At 43.4% G+C, this 13,783-nt stretch overlaps 1 protein-coding gene across 7 annotated transcripts in view; it reads right to left on the reverse strand.

The window, feature by feature from the left end:
- The window catches only part of Ino80d (INO80 complex subunit D), a 73,106-nt gene that overhangs the window by 13,682 nt on the left and 45,641 nt on the right, over window positions 1-13,783 (reverse strand). For 6 of the 7 annotated variants that reach the window (XM_075951855.1, XM_075951859.1, XM_075951858.1 and 3 more), the window contains 4 exons: window positions 12,724-12,833; window positions 10,089-10,222; window positions 1,971-2,188; window positions 1,120-1,277 (listed from right to left, as the gene is read on the reverse strand). In XM_075951855.1, the coding sequence (XP_075807970.1) occupies window positions 1,120-1,277; window positions 1,971-2,188; window positions 10,089-10,222; window positions 12,724-12,833 (620 nt within the window). The remainder of the gene's footprint in view (window positions 1-1,119; window positions 1,278-1,970; window positions 2,189-10,088; window positions 10,223-12,723; window positions 12,834-13,783) is intronic. The other variant, XM_075951857.1, reaches the window with a different exon arrangement.

Below are 13,783 nucleotides of genomic sequence, written 5' to 3' on the forward strand. Positions count from 1 at the left end.
TGTGTGAACTTCTGCCACATGTATGTGGATGCCTGTGGAGGCCAGGGTGTTGGCTTCTGGGTCTGAAGTTACAAGCAATAATAAGTTGTCCAATATAGGTGCTGTACATTAAACTTGGGTCCTAGCTGGGTGATGGTGGTACAAGCCTTTAATCTGAGCACTTGGGAGGTAGAGGCAGGAGAATCTCTGTGAGTGTGAGGCCAGCCTGGTTTACAGAGTGAGTGCCAGGGCAGGCTCCAAAGCTACACAGAGGAACTGTGTCTCGAAAAACCAATACACAGGGGGAGGAAATGGGAATTTGGATTGGTATTTTTTTTAAGTAATAAAAAATAAATAAAACATGATAATCTGAAAAAAAAAAGAAAAACCAATAAATAAAAAATAAAACAAACTCATGTCCTCTGGAAGAGTACAGCTACTCTCACCACTGACACTGAGCATTCTCTCTCCTGACCAGGCCTGGTGGTGCATACCTAAACACCACCACGCCTGGCTCCAAAGACAGGTCAAGCCTCAAAAGATTTTAGTAAACTGATATGTTGATCAGCACTGTCAAAACATTAAGGAAAAGTACTCACTTTAATGGCACAAAATTACATAGTAATTAAAGTATAAATCTACTAAATATATACTATGATTAAATTAATTATGTATTCCTCACCTTCTGAAAGCAGCTTTAGTGATGGTATTTTCCATGTATAGTGACAGGAAAAACATTTCAGATAAACTGCAAAAGGTTATTTTATTTAAAAAATTCGTAATAAACTGGCCAGTAAATGGCTCTGTGGGTAAGGGTACATGCCCCACATGCCCAACAATCTGAGTCTAATCCCTGGAGATCATGGGAAAGCGGGAGAAAAGAATGCTCTCCCCAGCTAGCCCGTACCCTCCACATTCATGTGTGCTATGCAAACACACACACATACATCATGGGCTCAGCAACAATAATAATAAAAGTTATTAGTATTTCCAGGATGAATTTGGTGACACTGGGCATAATCTCAGGATTCCAGAGCTGAGACAGGGGCATTGTTAATTCAATATGGTTAAGAGCTTGTCTCAAAAGTCTAAAATAAAACTTATTTCCCTTCTTATGAACCATTTCAAAATCAATCATACCTTCAAAAAAATCAAAATCTTGTAAGTCATCAGGCAACCGTGGCAGGACATCCGCAAAGTCTTCATGGCTCAATTCTAAGTCATGCGGAATGTCACTGATCTCGTTGGCAATGTCATCCGGCAGCTCGTCGGCACTCAGCTCTGGCGTGGAAGGACTACTACAAAGACAGCACAGTTATCTAGGCTGCCCCACCTCCCCTCACTACATGCTTCAGGGTCCCCAGACATTCAGTACAAACACGGGAGACGGAAACATACGTGAGATGAGGATGCCTAGGAATACATGAGACTCTATCTCCAAACAAATAAATAAATAAAAATGATTTCTCCTCACTTCACGAGAAAATGTGAAAGCAAAACGCTGCAGAATGAAACACCTCACTACATAGTCACAAATTCCTACAGCCTTTACCCATCAGGTGATGACTTCAAATCACTAGCATGCATCACCATTTAGTATATCTATGTTCAAATCTGATCAAGATAATAACTTTAAAAATGAAATAAGTGGACAAGATTGAACTGAAATTCATTTGATCAAAAAGTCTGCCAAAGCTTAAAAAAAAATCATATTTCTAAATTACATACATCTATTATAATGTGTATAATTTCTGTTAAAACAGAAAACCCTGAGAGTAAACACTTTGAGAGTCTCAATTTCTGCATCTATTTTCCTTGCCATAATAAAAAACTGATATCAATGAAAGTGTACTGCACTTAGCCAGCCACTGGTAAATCTGTCAAAGACAACTGAAGGGTAGGGCCGTGGAGGCTGGGACAACCCTGAGGCCACACCCCAGAGAACCTCCCCGCCCACCCTCCCACCCCACCTCCCCACCACCCCCACTGACCGGATCTGCGAGGCCCCCACTGGCAGTGAGACGCTGGTGGGCATGCTGAGGTTCCCTTGGGGCACTGCAGGGGGAATTGGTTTCTGGGGTCGACGAGGTCCACGCCTTCTCTTCTTCTTGTGTTTTTTGGTAAGTGCAGGGGGCTTCGTTTTTTTCCTAGGTTTCCTCGGTTGCTGGTGCTGAACTTTACGGGAGTTATCTCCTCTCAAGAAGTTATCCTTTGAAATGAACAGAGGATTTTTTTAAAACCCACTCCACCCCTCACTCCTGGCACAATAGTGCACAACAAGGTGATTATGGGCTGGCAAGCCTCGTCCACCTCAAGACTAGAAGAAAGCTCAGTTTTCACCAGAGAGGCGAGGAGCTAGGAATATAGCTAAGTAGGTACCGTGCCCGCCTGGCATTTCCAAGCCCTGAGTTGGCTCTCCAGTACCACCTAAAGCCAGGTGTGGTGGAGGCTCTATTTCTACATGCTATGGTGGCCAGAATCTCAGGCCATAGTTTGCACCTGCCACACAGGAGGGGGTCACCATCCCTAACAAAGGGTCAGGATTTGGTTCTGCTCCTTCTTTGTATTTTGGAGGATGCCTGAAAAGAGATGTTAAATCAGCCTACGTGGCAGAGCTGGCATACGGAGCAGGAAGATAGGGAGACGTGACAGAGCGGGCATAGAAAGGTGTGGTCAAAGGTGTGGACCTGACCTACATTTGCCTGGTTACCTAGGAAACAGAATGCTAATGAATTTCCCCTTCAGTTTATGTTTTGGTATAAAGGCTGTTTGGAGAATAAATGGAGGAATTTTCAGGATGAGAACTCAGGATTTCATGAGGGATTCCTGAGAATCTCCCTCCTGATATAGCCATGTGAGTTGTCTCCATTATTCCTGCACCGCCCCTCTTGTCCAGAGAAATAATTTAGGGTCCGAGCTGGCAGGGGACAACAACAGTATGGTGGTGCATACCAGGAACCTGGGCACTCGGCCGGTGGTGGCTGGAGGGTCAGAAATTCAAAGTCAATACAAGACCCAGTCTCCAAAGGAAAAAGTTAAGTATTTGAAAGCTCTGTTTTATCCAGTTTAAATATTGTATAATATTGAAACATCACATTATTTCATTCGTAATTTTTGTGTATAAGCTAAAATAAATTTATCTAGGGCCGAAGACAAGTCTTAGTGGTTAAGAGCACTGTCTGCTCTTCTAGAGGACTGGTGTCCCATTCCCAACACCCACATTGTCTGTAACTCCAGTCCCAAGGGACTTGACACCCTTTTCTAGCCTCTACAGATATGAAGCACACATGTAATCCACATACACACAGGCGAACACCATATACATGAAAATAATTATCTAAAAAAACAGAGTATCTGGAAAATCTTAACTACCACAAATTTCTTAATAATCTACATAAATGCCTAAAGCTATATACGAAAAGTACAAAAAATTACCTTAATTCCCCTCTCTCTCTCACGCACACGCATACACACACACACATGCACGCACACACACAAACCATGCATCACCTCCACCTAAAGGCATTTTGAGGGCTTGGGTACAGAGCAATGGTGGAATGCTGCCTCGTATATGCAAGCCAAAATCTGATTTTCAGCAAAGCCAACAAACAATCAAGATGGTATGATAATCTATGCTCTCCAAGAACTTACTCTTCCCATGGGAAAACATCAAGAAAAGGATAACACAACACACAGAAAATGAACAATAGTAGATCTTAAAAGACATGGATCTTTTAAGGAAGATCATCTAGGCCAAAGGTAAGCGCACAAACAAGAAAAAGCTATTTGGTGAAGAAGCTTAGGGATAGAGCATATATGATTCTGAATGTCTCAATTTTAAACTTAATATGCAATGAGAGACTTTTTTCCACCCAGGAGTCATTTTTGAGAACACATGGCAGAAATATTACAAGATAAGCCAGCCTGGCAGCAGTGTGGGGCTGGACATGTGGAGGGCAGTGCCTTCAAAGGGCCAGCCATCTCAACAGTCAAGAAAATGAATAAATAAAAAAGTGCAGACTCATCAAATTGAAATTATTTTTATTTCATTATTTATTTATTTGTGTGTACATCTACACAAATATATGCACATGTTTGTGCAGGCATGTGTACATGTCATAGTCAGAAGAGAGTAATGGATCTCTAGGAGCTGGTTCCAGGCACCTGGGAGGTGCCCAGCTTGTTCTGTGGGTACAGAACTCCAGCCCTTGTGATTGCAAAGTTAAATGCTCTTAGCCACTGAGCCTCCTGCAGCTCTCAATTTGAATTAGTTTTGTTTTGCTGCTGGAAATTGAACCCAAGGCTTCATACATGCTAAGCACATGGAGTTACATCCTCTGGTAGCTCCTTGGATCTGGTGAGGTTAAAAGGAATATGAAACTAAAATACCTCTAGAGAGTCTAGCTGGGTTAACTGTTTAATGACAATTACCATTAGTTCAGTGCTTGTTCAAACTCTTGAAATTGCAACTTGACATGGCCTATAAATTTGTTAGGCTGCACTTGTAACTGTGCTGGGGCCCACTTCCTTCACTAACTCATACAACTGAAGCTGCAAATTCAGGAGAGGAGTGAAGGCATTTATCCTGACCTACATACAATTTGAGATATGACATTTCTAGAGAGGCAGAGGAAAGGGCTGGAGGTGCAGACTCGAGGGATCCATGGTATAGTAAGAGTCCTTCAAGAAATGTATATGGAGGGGCTGGAGATATGGCTCAGTGGTTAAGAGCACTGACTGCTCTTCCAGAGGACCTGGGTTCAATTCCCAGCACCCACATGGTAGCTCACAACTGTCTGAAGATCCAGTTGCAGGGGATCTGACACCTTTACACATAAAAATAAAGTTAAATAAACCATAAAAAAAAAGAAATGTATATGGAGGCAGTGGTGGTGCAAACCTTTAATCCCAGTTCTTGGGAGGCAGAGGCAGGTGAATCTCAGAGAGTTCAGGCCAACTGGGTCTACAATATAGTTCCAGGAGTGCCAGCAATATTACACTAGAAACCTTGTCTTGAAAGAAAACAAAACAAAACAAAACAAAAATTGGGAGCAGGAGAAATGGCTCAGTGGTTAAGAGCATTGGCTGCTCTTCCAGGGGTCCTGAGTTCAATTCCCACAACCACATGGTGGCTGGCAAACACCCATAATGAGTTCTCATGCCTGTTTTGGTCTGTAGGCTTATACGCAGGAAGAACACTGTGAAAGAAAGAAAGAAAGAAAGAAAGAAAGAAAGAAAGAAAGAAAGAAAGAAAGAAAGAAAGAAAGAAAGAAAGAAAGAAAGAAAGAAAAGAGGGAGGGAGGGAGGGAGGGAGGGAGGGAGGGAGGGAGGGAATATAGGAAACAAACAAACAAATAGGAACGTAAGGACAAGGCTGTGTGAAGAGGCAAGGGAAGAGAACTGCCAAGGAATCAGAAACTGACAATTCTGCTCTCTCTCAACTTTCAGAGTCTTTAATTCTACCTATCATATGAAACAAGCTTGATATTTGTGTGGCCCTAAAATTCGTTTGTTGAGTTCCTAACCCTCAATGTGATGATGATATCTGGAAGTAGGCCTTTAGTCATAGAGACCTCATGAAATAGGATTATTGCTCATATAAAAGTGATACAAGACAGGAGCTAGCTGGGTCTCTGCAAACCCCATAGGGAAAAGCCAGATGTTTATGAGGTAAAAGGTGTTGTGGATTATTACTTTAACTAAGCAAAGATGTGTTACATTTGTTTATGCTGAATTTGTTAACAATGTAAAGATGTGTTGTTTTGCCTGTCTAAGAAACCAGATTGGTCTAAAAATAAGGTGAATGGCCAACAGCAAGGCAAAAGAGGGACAGGCAGGGTTGGCCGGCAGAGAGAGTAAGTAGGAGGAGGAATCTAGGCTTCAAAGAGGAGGGAGAACAAGAGAGGGAGACACCTAGGGCCAGGTGGCTGCCAGTCAGACATGGAGTATACAGAGTGAAAGAAAGGTTAAAAGTCCCAAGACAAAACACAGAATGATGGGGGAGAGTCTTCTGGCTTGTGTTAATTTCATTGGTTAAATAAAGAGACTGCCTTGGCCCTTTAATAGGACATAAAATTAGGTAGGCGGAGTAAACAGAACAGAATGCTGGGAGAAAGAAGCTGAGTCAGGGAGTCGCCATGGTTCTCCCACTCCAGACAGATGCAGGTTAAGATCTTTCCTGGTAAGCGCACCTCATGGTGCTACATAGATTATTAGAAATGGGTTAAGAGGCTAAAACTAATGGGCCAGACAGTGTTTAAAAGAATACAGTTTCTGTGTAATTGTTTCGGGTAAAGCTAGCTGGGTGGCGGGACACAGCCTGCCGCTCCTATTACAACAGAATGGCGTTCCGCCTTCGCCTTCAACAGATGAGGTAAAACAGGTTAAATTAAGTTATGAAAGCTGGGGGACAAGCACAGTAAGTCTCCGTGTCATGATCTGGGAGTTGGCTGGTGCCCCATCAAGCCTGACAACTGGAGCTCAATCTCCGGGACCCACGTGGTGGAAGAATCGACCCCTGCAAGCTGTGCTCTGTGCCCACACAGGTGCACGTATGCCAAGCACAGAAAGAAATGTGAAGAAAAAGAGAGCGAGCCCACGACCTCAAGTCTACATTTCCAGCATTTATTCTTCGCACTTGGTCCTGGAGCCCTGGCATATGCTAAGTGTGTGATAGAAGTTTTTACTGTTTATGAGGCAGCCACGCTGTAGAACTTGGCAAGAGCTGCCTGAACCAAGGCCATGTTCCAGAATCCTAAGATGTACATTTGACTATCTCTGCAACTGAGGAGCATTTTATAATTGCTGTCAGCCAGATGACAGTCACAGGCAGCATTACCTACATACACATCAAACACAGTTACAGCTCATATTGCTTGAATTAATACACTCTGTTGGTATAGGTTAGGCAAAAACAACACAAAAATGTGTACCAGAAAGGCACCAGGAGTAGCAGGGTAAAAAGAGCAGGGCGTAAAATTGATGTTAGTGAAACAAATACCAACCCCAAACAGGGTTCCTCTGTGTAACAGCCCTAGCGTTCTGGAACTAGCTCTGTAGATCAGGCTAGCCTCAAACTCACAGAACTGCCTGCCTCTGCCTCTGAGTGTTGGGATTAAAGACGTGTGCCACCACTGCCCGGCTACAAATACTCATTATTGAAGAACAAATGACAAGCTTTCTTCTCAAAGCAACAACCCAGTGAGAAAGGAAAACAAAGAACAGAGTAGATTAAGTTGTATTATAGTTTCAGAACAAAGAAAGCACTGCCTTTTGCATGCCAAATAATACATCTGAGACTAGGAGGAAGATTAAAAATCTGTATCTAAACAGTTCTTTAATAGTTATAAAACAAAAATTCCAACTTATCAAAAAGCATTGTATCTACAACTAGAAACATTTTTTTTTCCTGATGCTATATTAGACAGTGTTTAAACAGTTGATACACTCTTCATCCTACAGATCCTGGAACAGCTCTTAACTAAACAGCTAAGAAGCTGCAGACAGTAATGTTTGGAGTGAACACCCTTAGCATCAAATCAGGGAAAAAGACAAGGAAATCAAAAATTTGAAAGGAATATTTCATGTAAACCTAAGTATAGACTCGTGTTTTCTGTTTTCTTTTCTTCTTCTTCTTCTTTTTTTTTTTTCAAAATAGAGTTTCTCTGTGTAGCCCTGGCTATCATGGAACTCTTTGTAGACCAGGTTGGTCTGGAACTCACAGAAATCCACCTGCCTCTGCTTCCTGAGTGCAGGGTTAAAGGCGTGCGCCACTACTGCTCAGGGCTTAGATAGAGACTCTTTTTTTTTCTTCTTTTTTTTTTTTTTTTTTTTTTTTGCTTTTTCGAGACAGGGTTTCTCTGTGGCTTTGGAGCCTGTCCTGGAACTTGCTCTGTAGACCAGGCTGGTCTCGAACTCACAGAGATCCGCCAGCCTCTGCCTCCCGAGTACTGGGATTAAAGGCGTGCGCCACCACCGCCCGGCTAGGTAGAGACTCTTAACTCACAGACTTATTTTTAAAAATAGTGCTGAAGATATGGCAGAGTGCTTGCTGATGCCGGAGGCCCAGAGGTGACAAGTGTGCCTATCATCTCAGCACTTAGGAGGTGCAGGTTGGAAGATCAGAAGTTTCTCATCCTCAGCTGCATGCCAAGATCAAGGCTAGTCTGGGATATAGAAGATACTATCTCAAACCTCACCACCAGGCAAAAAGAGAAAGAAGAAAAGCTCACATTAACTCCTCTTAAGCCATTAATACAGATCCTGGTCTGGGATGTCTGTGGGAATGACATCAGCATAGAGAGCTGGGTCCTCCTACACTGCTGAGAAAGCCTCAGGGCCCCACCAACAAGGATGTCTGGAATCATCAACCAAGGTCCACAGGAGGGCTTGAAAGCAGAGGCTTAGGAAAATGGTCTGCTTAGCAATGCTCAAGCACGAGGCCCTGAGTTCAGATGGCCAGCATCCCCATCAGAGCTGGGCACAGCACCAGGCATCTCTAATCCTAGCACTGGGGAGGCAGAGACACACTCATCTCTGGAGTTGGCCAGGCAGCCAGCCAGTTAAGCCAATCAGTGAGCTCCAGGCTCAGTAAGAGAAGCTATCTCAAAAGATAAGGGTGAAAAGGACAGAGACACCCATCATCAATCTGGCACCTACACATGCAAGTGCATACACCCATGAACAGGCATATACACACTCAAAAGCATACAGGGAGCTGGGTGTGGCAGGTCTCACACTTGTAATCTTAGTGCTCAGGTGGCTGAGGCACATAATTCTTGAATTCGGGGTTGGTTTGAGTACAGAGACCCTGGCTAAAAAAAACAGAAGAAACACACACACACCACAAAAACACCCTTCATTCACATAAAGTCTGAATCAACTAAGAAAAAGCGCCCACACTTAGCCAGGCACCTTTAGGGAGGCAGAGGCAGGTGGATCTCTGAGTTCAAGGCCAGCCTGGTCTACAGAGTGAGTACCAGGACAGGTAGGACCATTTCACATATAAAAACAAAAAACCAAACCAAACAAAAGCCCATACTTTAAATATATTTTAATTAACTAGGGAAATGAGCTTAATATTTCTATATGAAGTTTAATACTCAAATTTCTCAAAACAAGGAACTAAACCCAACAATTTGCTAGCAAGGGGACAGATCAGGAAGGTGGCTTCACCGCCTAACTATACTATTAATAACAAAGCCAGAACCATAAACCCACCGCCTAGTCCATGGTACTGAAGCACCCATGAAACTGCAGAGAACACAAGGCCTTCCTCAGCCATGTGGTACAGCTGGTACCCGGCACAGCACCTCAAAACAGCTTGTGGGAGGGCACAAGGCAGCTCCTCCTTGAGCGGCTTGTTTTCTCTAGTTCCTGACAGGCAAGTATGCAACTACTAAGCCACTTCACTCCAAAACAAACCATTGTAAGCAATTTCATAATTCAAATATTTGACTAATTCAAATGTTTCCCTCCTCCAAATTATTCTAAATTAATTAGGATTCATGATGCCAGCATTAACAAAAACAATAATTAAGTTCAACAAAATTATCAAAAAGCTTGGTATTTTGCCTGAATTTTTACAAACCATCTAGGTCATTCCCAGAACTGCATATGAAAAAGAAAAACTGAAGGCAAAGACAGAGCTCAAAAAATTTGCTTTGTATCAGAAAATCTATCTTTACTATTTTATTTGAGTAATTACAGGGTTAGTGTTCTTCATTTGAAGCATTGAGGGACCACGAGTGGTTTGAGTTTTTTGAATATTTGTGTGGAATTTGCATATTGGAATCTTTCCTCTAGAAATCTTAAAACCACAATCTGGAAGGCTCCAAAACCTGTATTTTTGGGGTGTGATATGTCTTATTAGAATCTTAAGACTTGGGGTTTTTGAATTAGAGACATTCAAACTTTACTAAGTATCCCCTCAAACTGTAGGGGTTTGGTTTCGTTATAAAAAGGGCCTCAAATTCAAAATACAACATTTTGAAATTTTTTAGTCAATGGCAACACAGCACAGAGTAAAAAAAAAAAATCGCTGCTTTTATAGTACTTCCTTAATGATATCATTATCACACGTATCTCTCAGTAGTGACTGCAGAACTTACCATTTTTTTGGCGTGTTCTTCGCACAGGGGCGTCTGGTGTGTGATGTCCAACACCGGCACAGAGCATTGCTGTCCGTCTGCAAACCTGGCGGTGCAGCTGGAGAAGAGCTGCTGGGAGCGGTTCAAGAGGATGTCTGGGTTCGCAGTCAGGGAAAGCACCGCACACCGTTCAACCTGCTACTCTAAAGTTAATGTTCTCATTCAAGCACTGACGGGAAAATGATAATAGTGACGATATCATCATTATTTATTTATTAACTGACTCTTCTGAGGGAGTCTACTTAGCTAGCAGGTTCTCAGGCAAGTCTCCTTTATGGCCATTCTGAACTAATTTCTGTAACTTGAATGAACAAGATCATTTTCTTGTTAACACACTCCTAAAATCCCCACTAAAAAGACTGTTCCGAAAGCAACACTTAATTTTCTTAGGTATTTTATTTTATTTTACTTATGTATGAGTGTTTTGATTGAATGTTTGTATGCCAACCACACTGGAATGGATGGTTCTAAGCTACCATGTGGGTTCTGGGAACTGAAATCGGGTCCTCTAGAACTACAAGGAACATCCAGGGACATCATTACACATGAGTAATCCCAGTATCTGGGGAAGCGAATCAAACTCAGGCCAGTCAGGCTTAGTTACATAGTGACATGGCGGGGCTATAACCTAATTAATGGTATCTCAGATGCATAAATACAAAAGGAAGATTGCAGATTAGAGCAGTTGCTAGTATGGCATACTTTCAGCTGGGTGTGATGACACAAGACTGTGACACCAGCACTCAGGTCAAGAAATGACCACCACAAGTTCACCGGCAATCAGGGATAGATAGCAAGACCCTGTCTGAAGAAAGCAAAAATAAGCATTTTAAGTGCTACTCAGTTTTAAATATTTAATAAAAATATTTAATGACCAATAGAGTACTGACCAAGTGATATGGCTCAGTGGGTTAAGGGAGTTTCTCTGCAAGACTGACGTCCTCAGTTCAATCCACAGAACACACATAAAGGTGAGAAGAAAGAATGTGAGTTACACTGTGAGTTCAAGGGCAACTGGGGCTACGGAAACCCTGTCCATAGATGATGGATGGATGGGTGGATGGATGGGTGGATGGATGGATGGATGGGTGGATGGATGGGTGGATGGATGGATGGGTGGATGGATGGATGGGTGGATGGATGGGTGGATGGATGGGTGGGTGGATGGATGGGTGGATGGATGGGTGGGTGGGTGGATGGATGGATGGGTGGGTGGATGGATGGATGGGTGGATGGATGGGTGGATGGATGGGTGGGTGGATGGATGGGTGGATGGATGGGTGGGTGGGTGGATGGATGGATGGATGGGTGGATGGATGGATGGGTGGATGGATGGGTGGATGGATGGGTGGATGGATGGATGGATGGGTGGATGGATGGGTGGATGGATGGGTGGGTGGATGGATGGATGGATGGGTGGGTGGGTGGGTGGGTGGATGGATGGATGGGTGGGTGGGTGGGTGGGTGGGTGGATGGATGGGTGGGTGGGTGGGTGGGTGGATGGATGGGTGGGTGGGTGGGTGGGTGGATGGATGGGTGGGTGGGTGGGTGGGTGGATGGATGGAGACAGAGAGCTAGATAGAGATAGATGATAGATAGATAGATAGATAGATAGATAGATAAGCAGATAAATAAATAAATAAATAAAATAAAGTGCCAGGTGCATGCCCTTAATCTCAGCACTTAGGAGGCAGAGCCTCAGTTTGAGGCCAGCCTGGTCCACAGAGTGAGTTCCAGGATAGCTAGAACTACACAGAGAAACCCTGTCTTGAAAAACAAATAAAAGAAATGATTTGACTTTCCATCAACAATCATTATAGTTTCAGGGTGAATGCCCCTAAAGGCCCAGCATTCCATTCCATTGTAATAAGAAATCCTTCAACAGCAGAACCTGCTTTGCTTCTCTGCTTAGAAGGCAGACCTCTCAACTCTAGCACAGACCCCAGTCCCTCCTTCTGGGAGACAAAGAAAGAGCTCAAGTCTGTGCACTTATGAGTCTTGCCTTTCCAAACAGTGGAATGAAAAGACGCCGAAGGATCGACAAATTTAAAGAGTAGGCACAATGACAGAACCAGAAAATTGTTCAGGACTATATGAAAACGAGAAATTATTTTAAATGTGGAATAGCTTTTATTTCACAAGGGTTTTTTGTTTGTTTGTTTTGTTTTCTGCCAGACAGGGTTGTTGTGGACACCTGGAATCTCAACAGTGACGACACTGAGGCAGGAGACTCCTGCATTTGAGGCGAACCTCAGCTACACGGTGAAACCACATCCCCACATTCCAGAGAAGCACGGCAGGGAGCACTCACTTGACTGTAAAATGAAGAACTGTCGGGGAGCAGCTGTCCAGCCCGGGGAAGACTCGACTTCAACTCCCAAACCACAGGGTTGAAAGCACAAAGCCCCAAGCAAGGCAGTGGTGGTGCACACCTTTAATGGGGGCGGGGATGGCAAAGGCAGAGAGATCTCTGTGAGTTCCAGGCCAGCCTGTTCTAAGAATGAGTTCACAAACAAAACTAAACTAAACTAAAAAGCACATAGCCCCAAAGGAGTTAGTAATGCCAATGCCTGCTTCATGTAGTTAAAAAGGATACGCTGGAAACAATGTCTGGTGAAGGGAAGGGCCTTGTTAGAGCACTGTTCACCCTTCACTGTTCCGCTGCACGCTGCTGGCTCCACCTCCTTCAACTTGGTCTGGCTGCAACTAAAGAAGGAAAAAATGCAAAATTCATTTTAAGTGCTCTAAGAATCCAGGGTAACTTTTTTCTTTTAAACGTTTATCTTGTTATGTATATGTGTGTGCATGAACAAGCACAAGCCACGGCAAAGCTGTAGAGGTCAGAGGACAACTCCAGGGAGTTGGGTCTCTCTACCACGTAGGTTCTGGGGATCAAAGACAAGTCAGTAACCTGGATGGCAAGCACCTTTACCCATTGCCCATCTCCTTTGGCCCCCAGGATAAACATTCAACACTATGTTTCTGCAACACCCGTACTGTAACTATCTTTACTATGCATAGTCATTAAATACAAGTAATGAATTAAAGAAAGCAGGTATTTCAGTTATCAAATGTGTTATTTAGCTGACCCACTAACATTCAAGGCAAACAGCTACATCACAGCGGTTTTCAAATACACCTATCTGGTTGTTTGGTTTTATCTTGTTTTCTGAGACAGGCTTTCTGCCTTCACCTCCTGAGTGCTAGGATTATATATATGACCTAGACACTCTCCCTTAGTTTTTTGGTTTGGTTGATTTTTATTTTTATGTTTTTGGTTTCTTTGGAGACAGGGTCTCTTTATGTAGCTCGGGCTAACATAAAAGGAGCTGTACAGCAGACTGGTCTCAAACTCACAGCAATGCTGCTTCAGATTCCCCAGTATATAAATCACATCACAGCATAAACCACTATGCTCAACTCATGGGTTTTCTCTTGTCACTGAGTAAAGACCATGAAGCAGACAGAGCCTCTTCACTACGTGGCATCTTACACAGATTCTCCTAAGCCTCATCGAAGCAGAGACCAAAGGCACCATTAGCTGCCAGGGCTGCCGTGAGTAGAGAGATGGGACACACCTGTAACACCCGTGGAGACAGGGCGCACAGTAATCCACTGAGCTGGTTTTCAGTCTCTACTGTCATCACGACCACTGG

This window comes from Microtus pennsylvanicus, chromosome 17 (genome assembly GCF_037038515.1).
Source record: "Microtus pennsylvanicus isolate mMicPen1 chromosome 17, mMicPen1.hap1, whole genome shotgun sequence".
NCBI lineage: Eukaryota > Metazoa > Chordata > Mammalia > Rodentia > Cricetidae > Microtus > Microtus pennsylvanicus.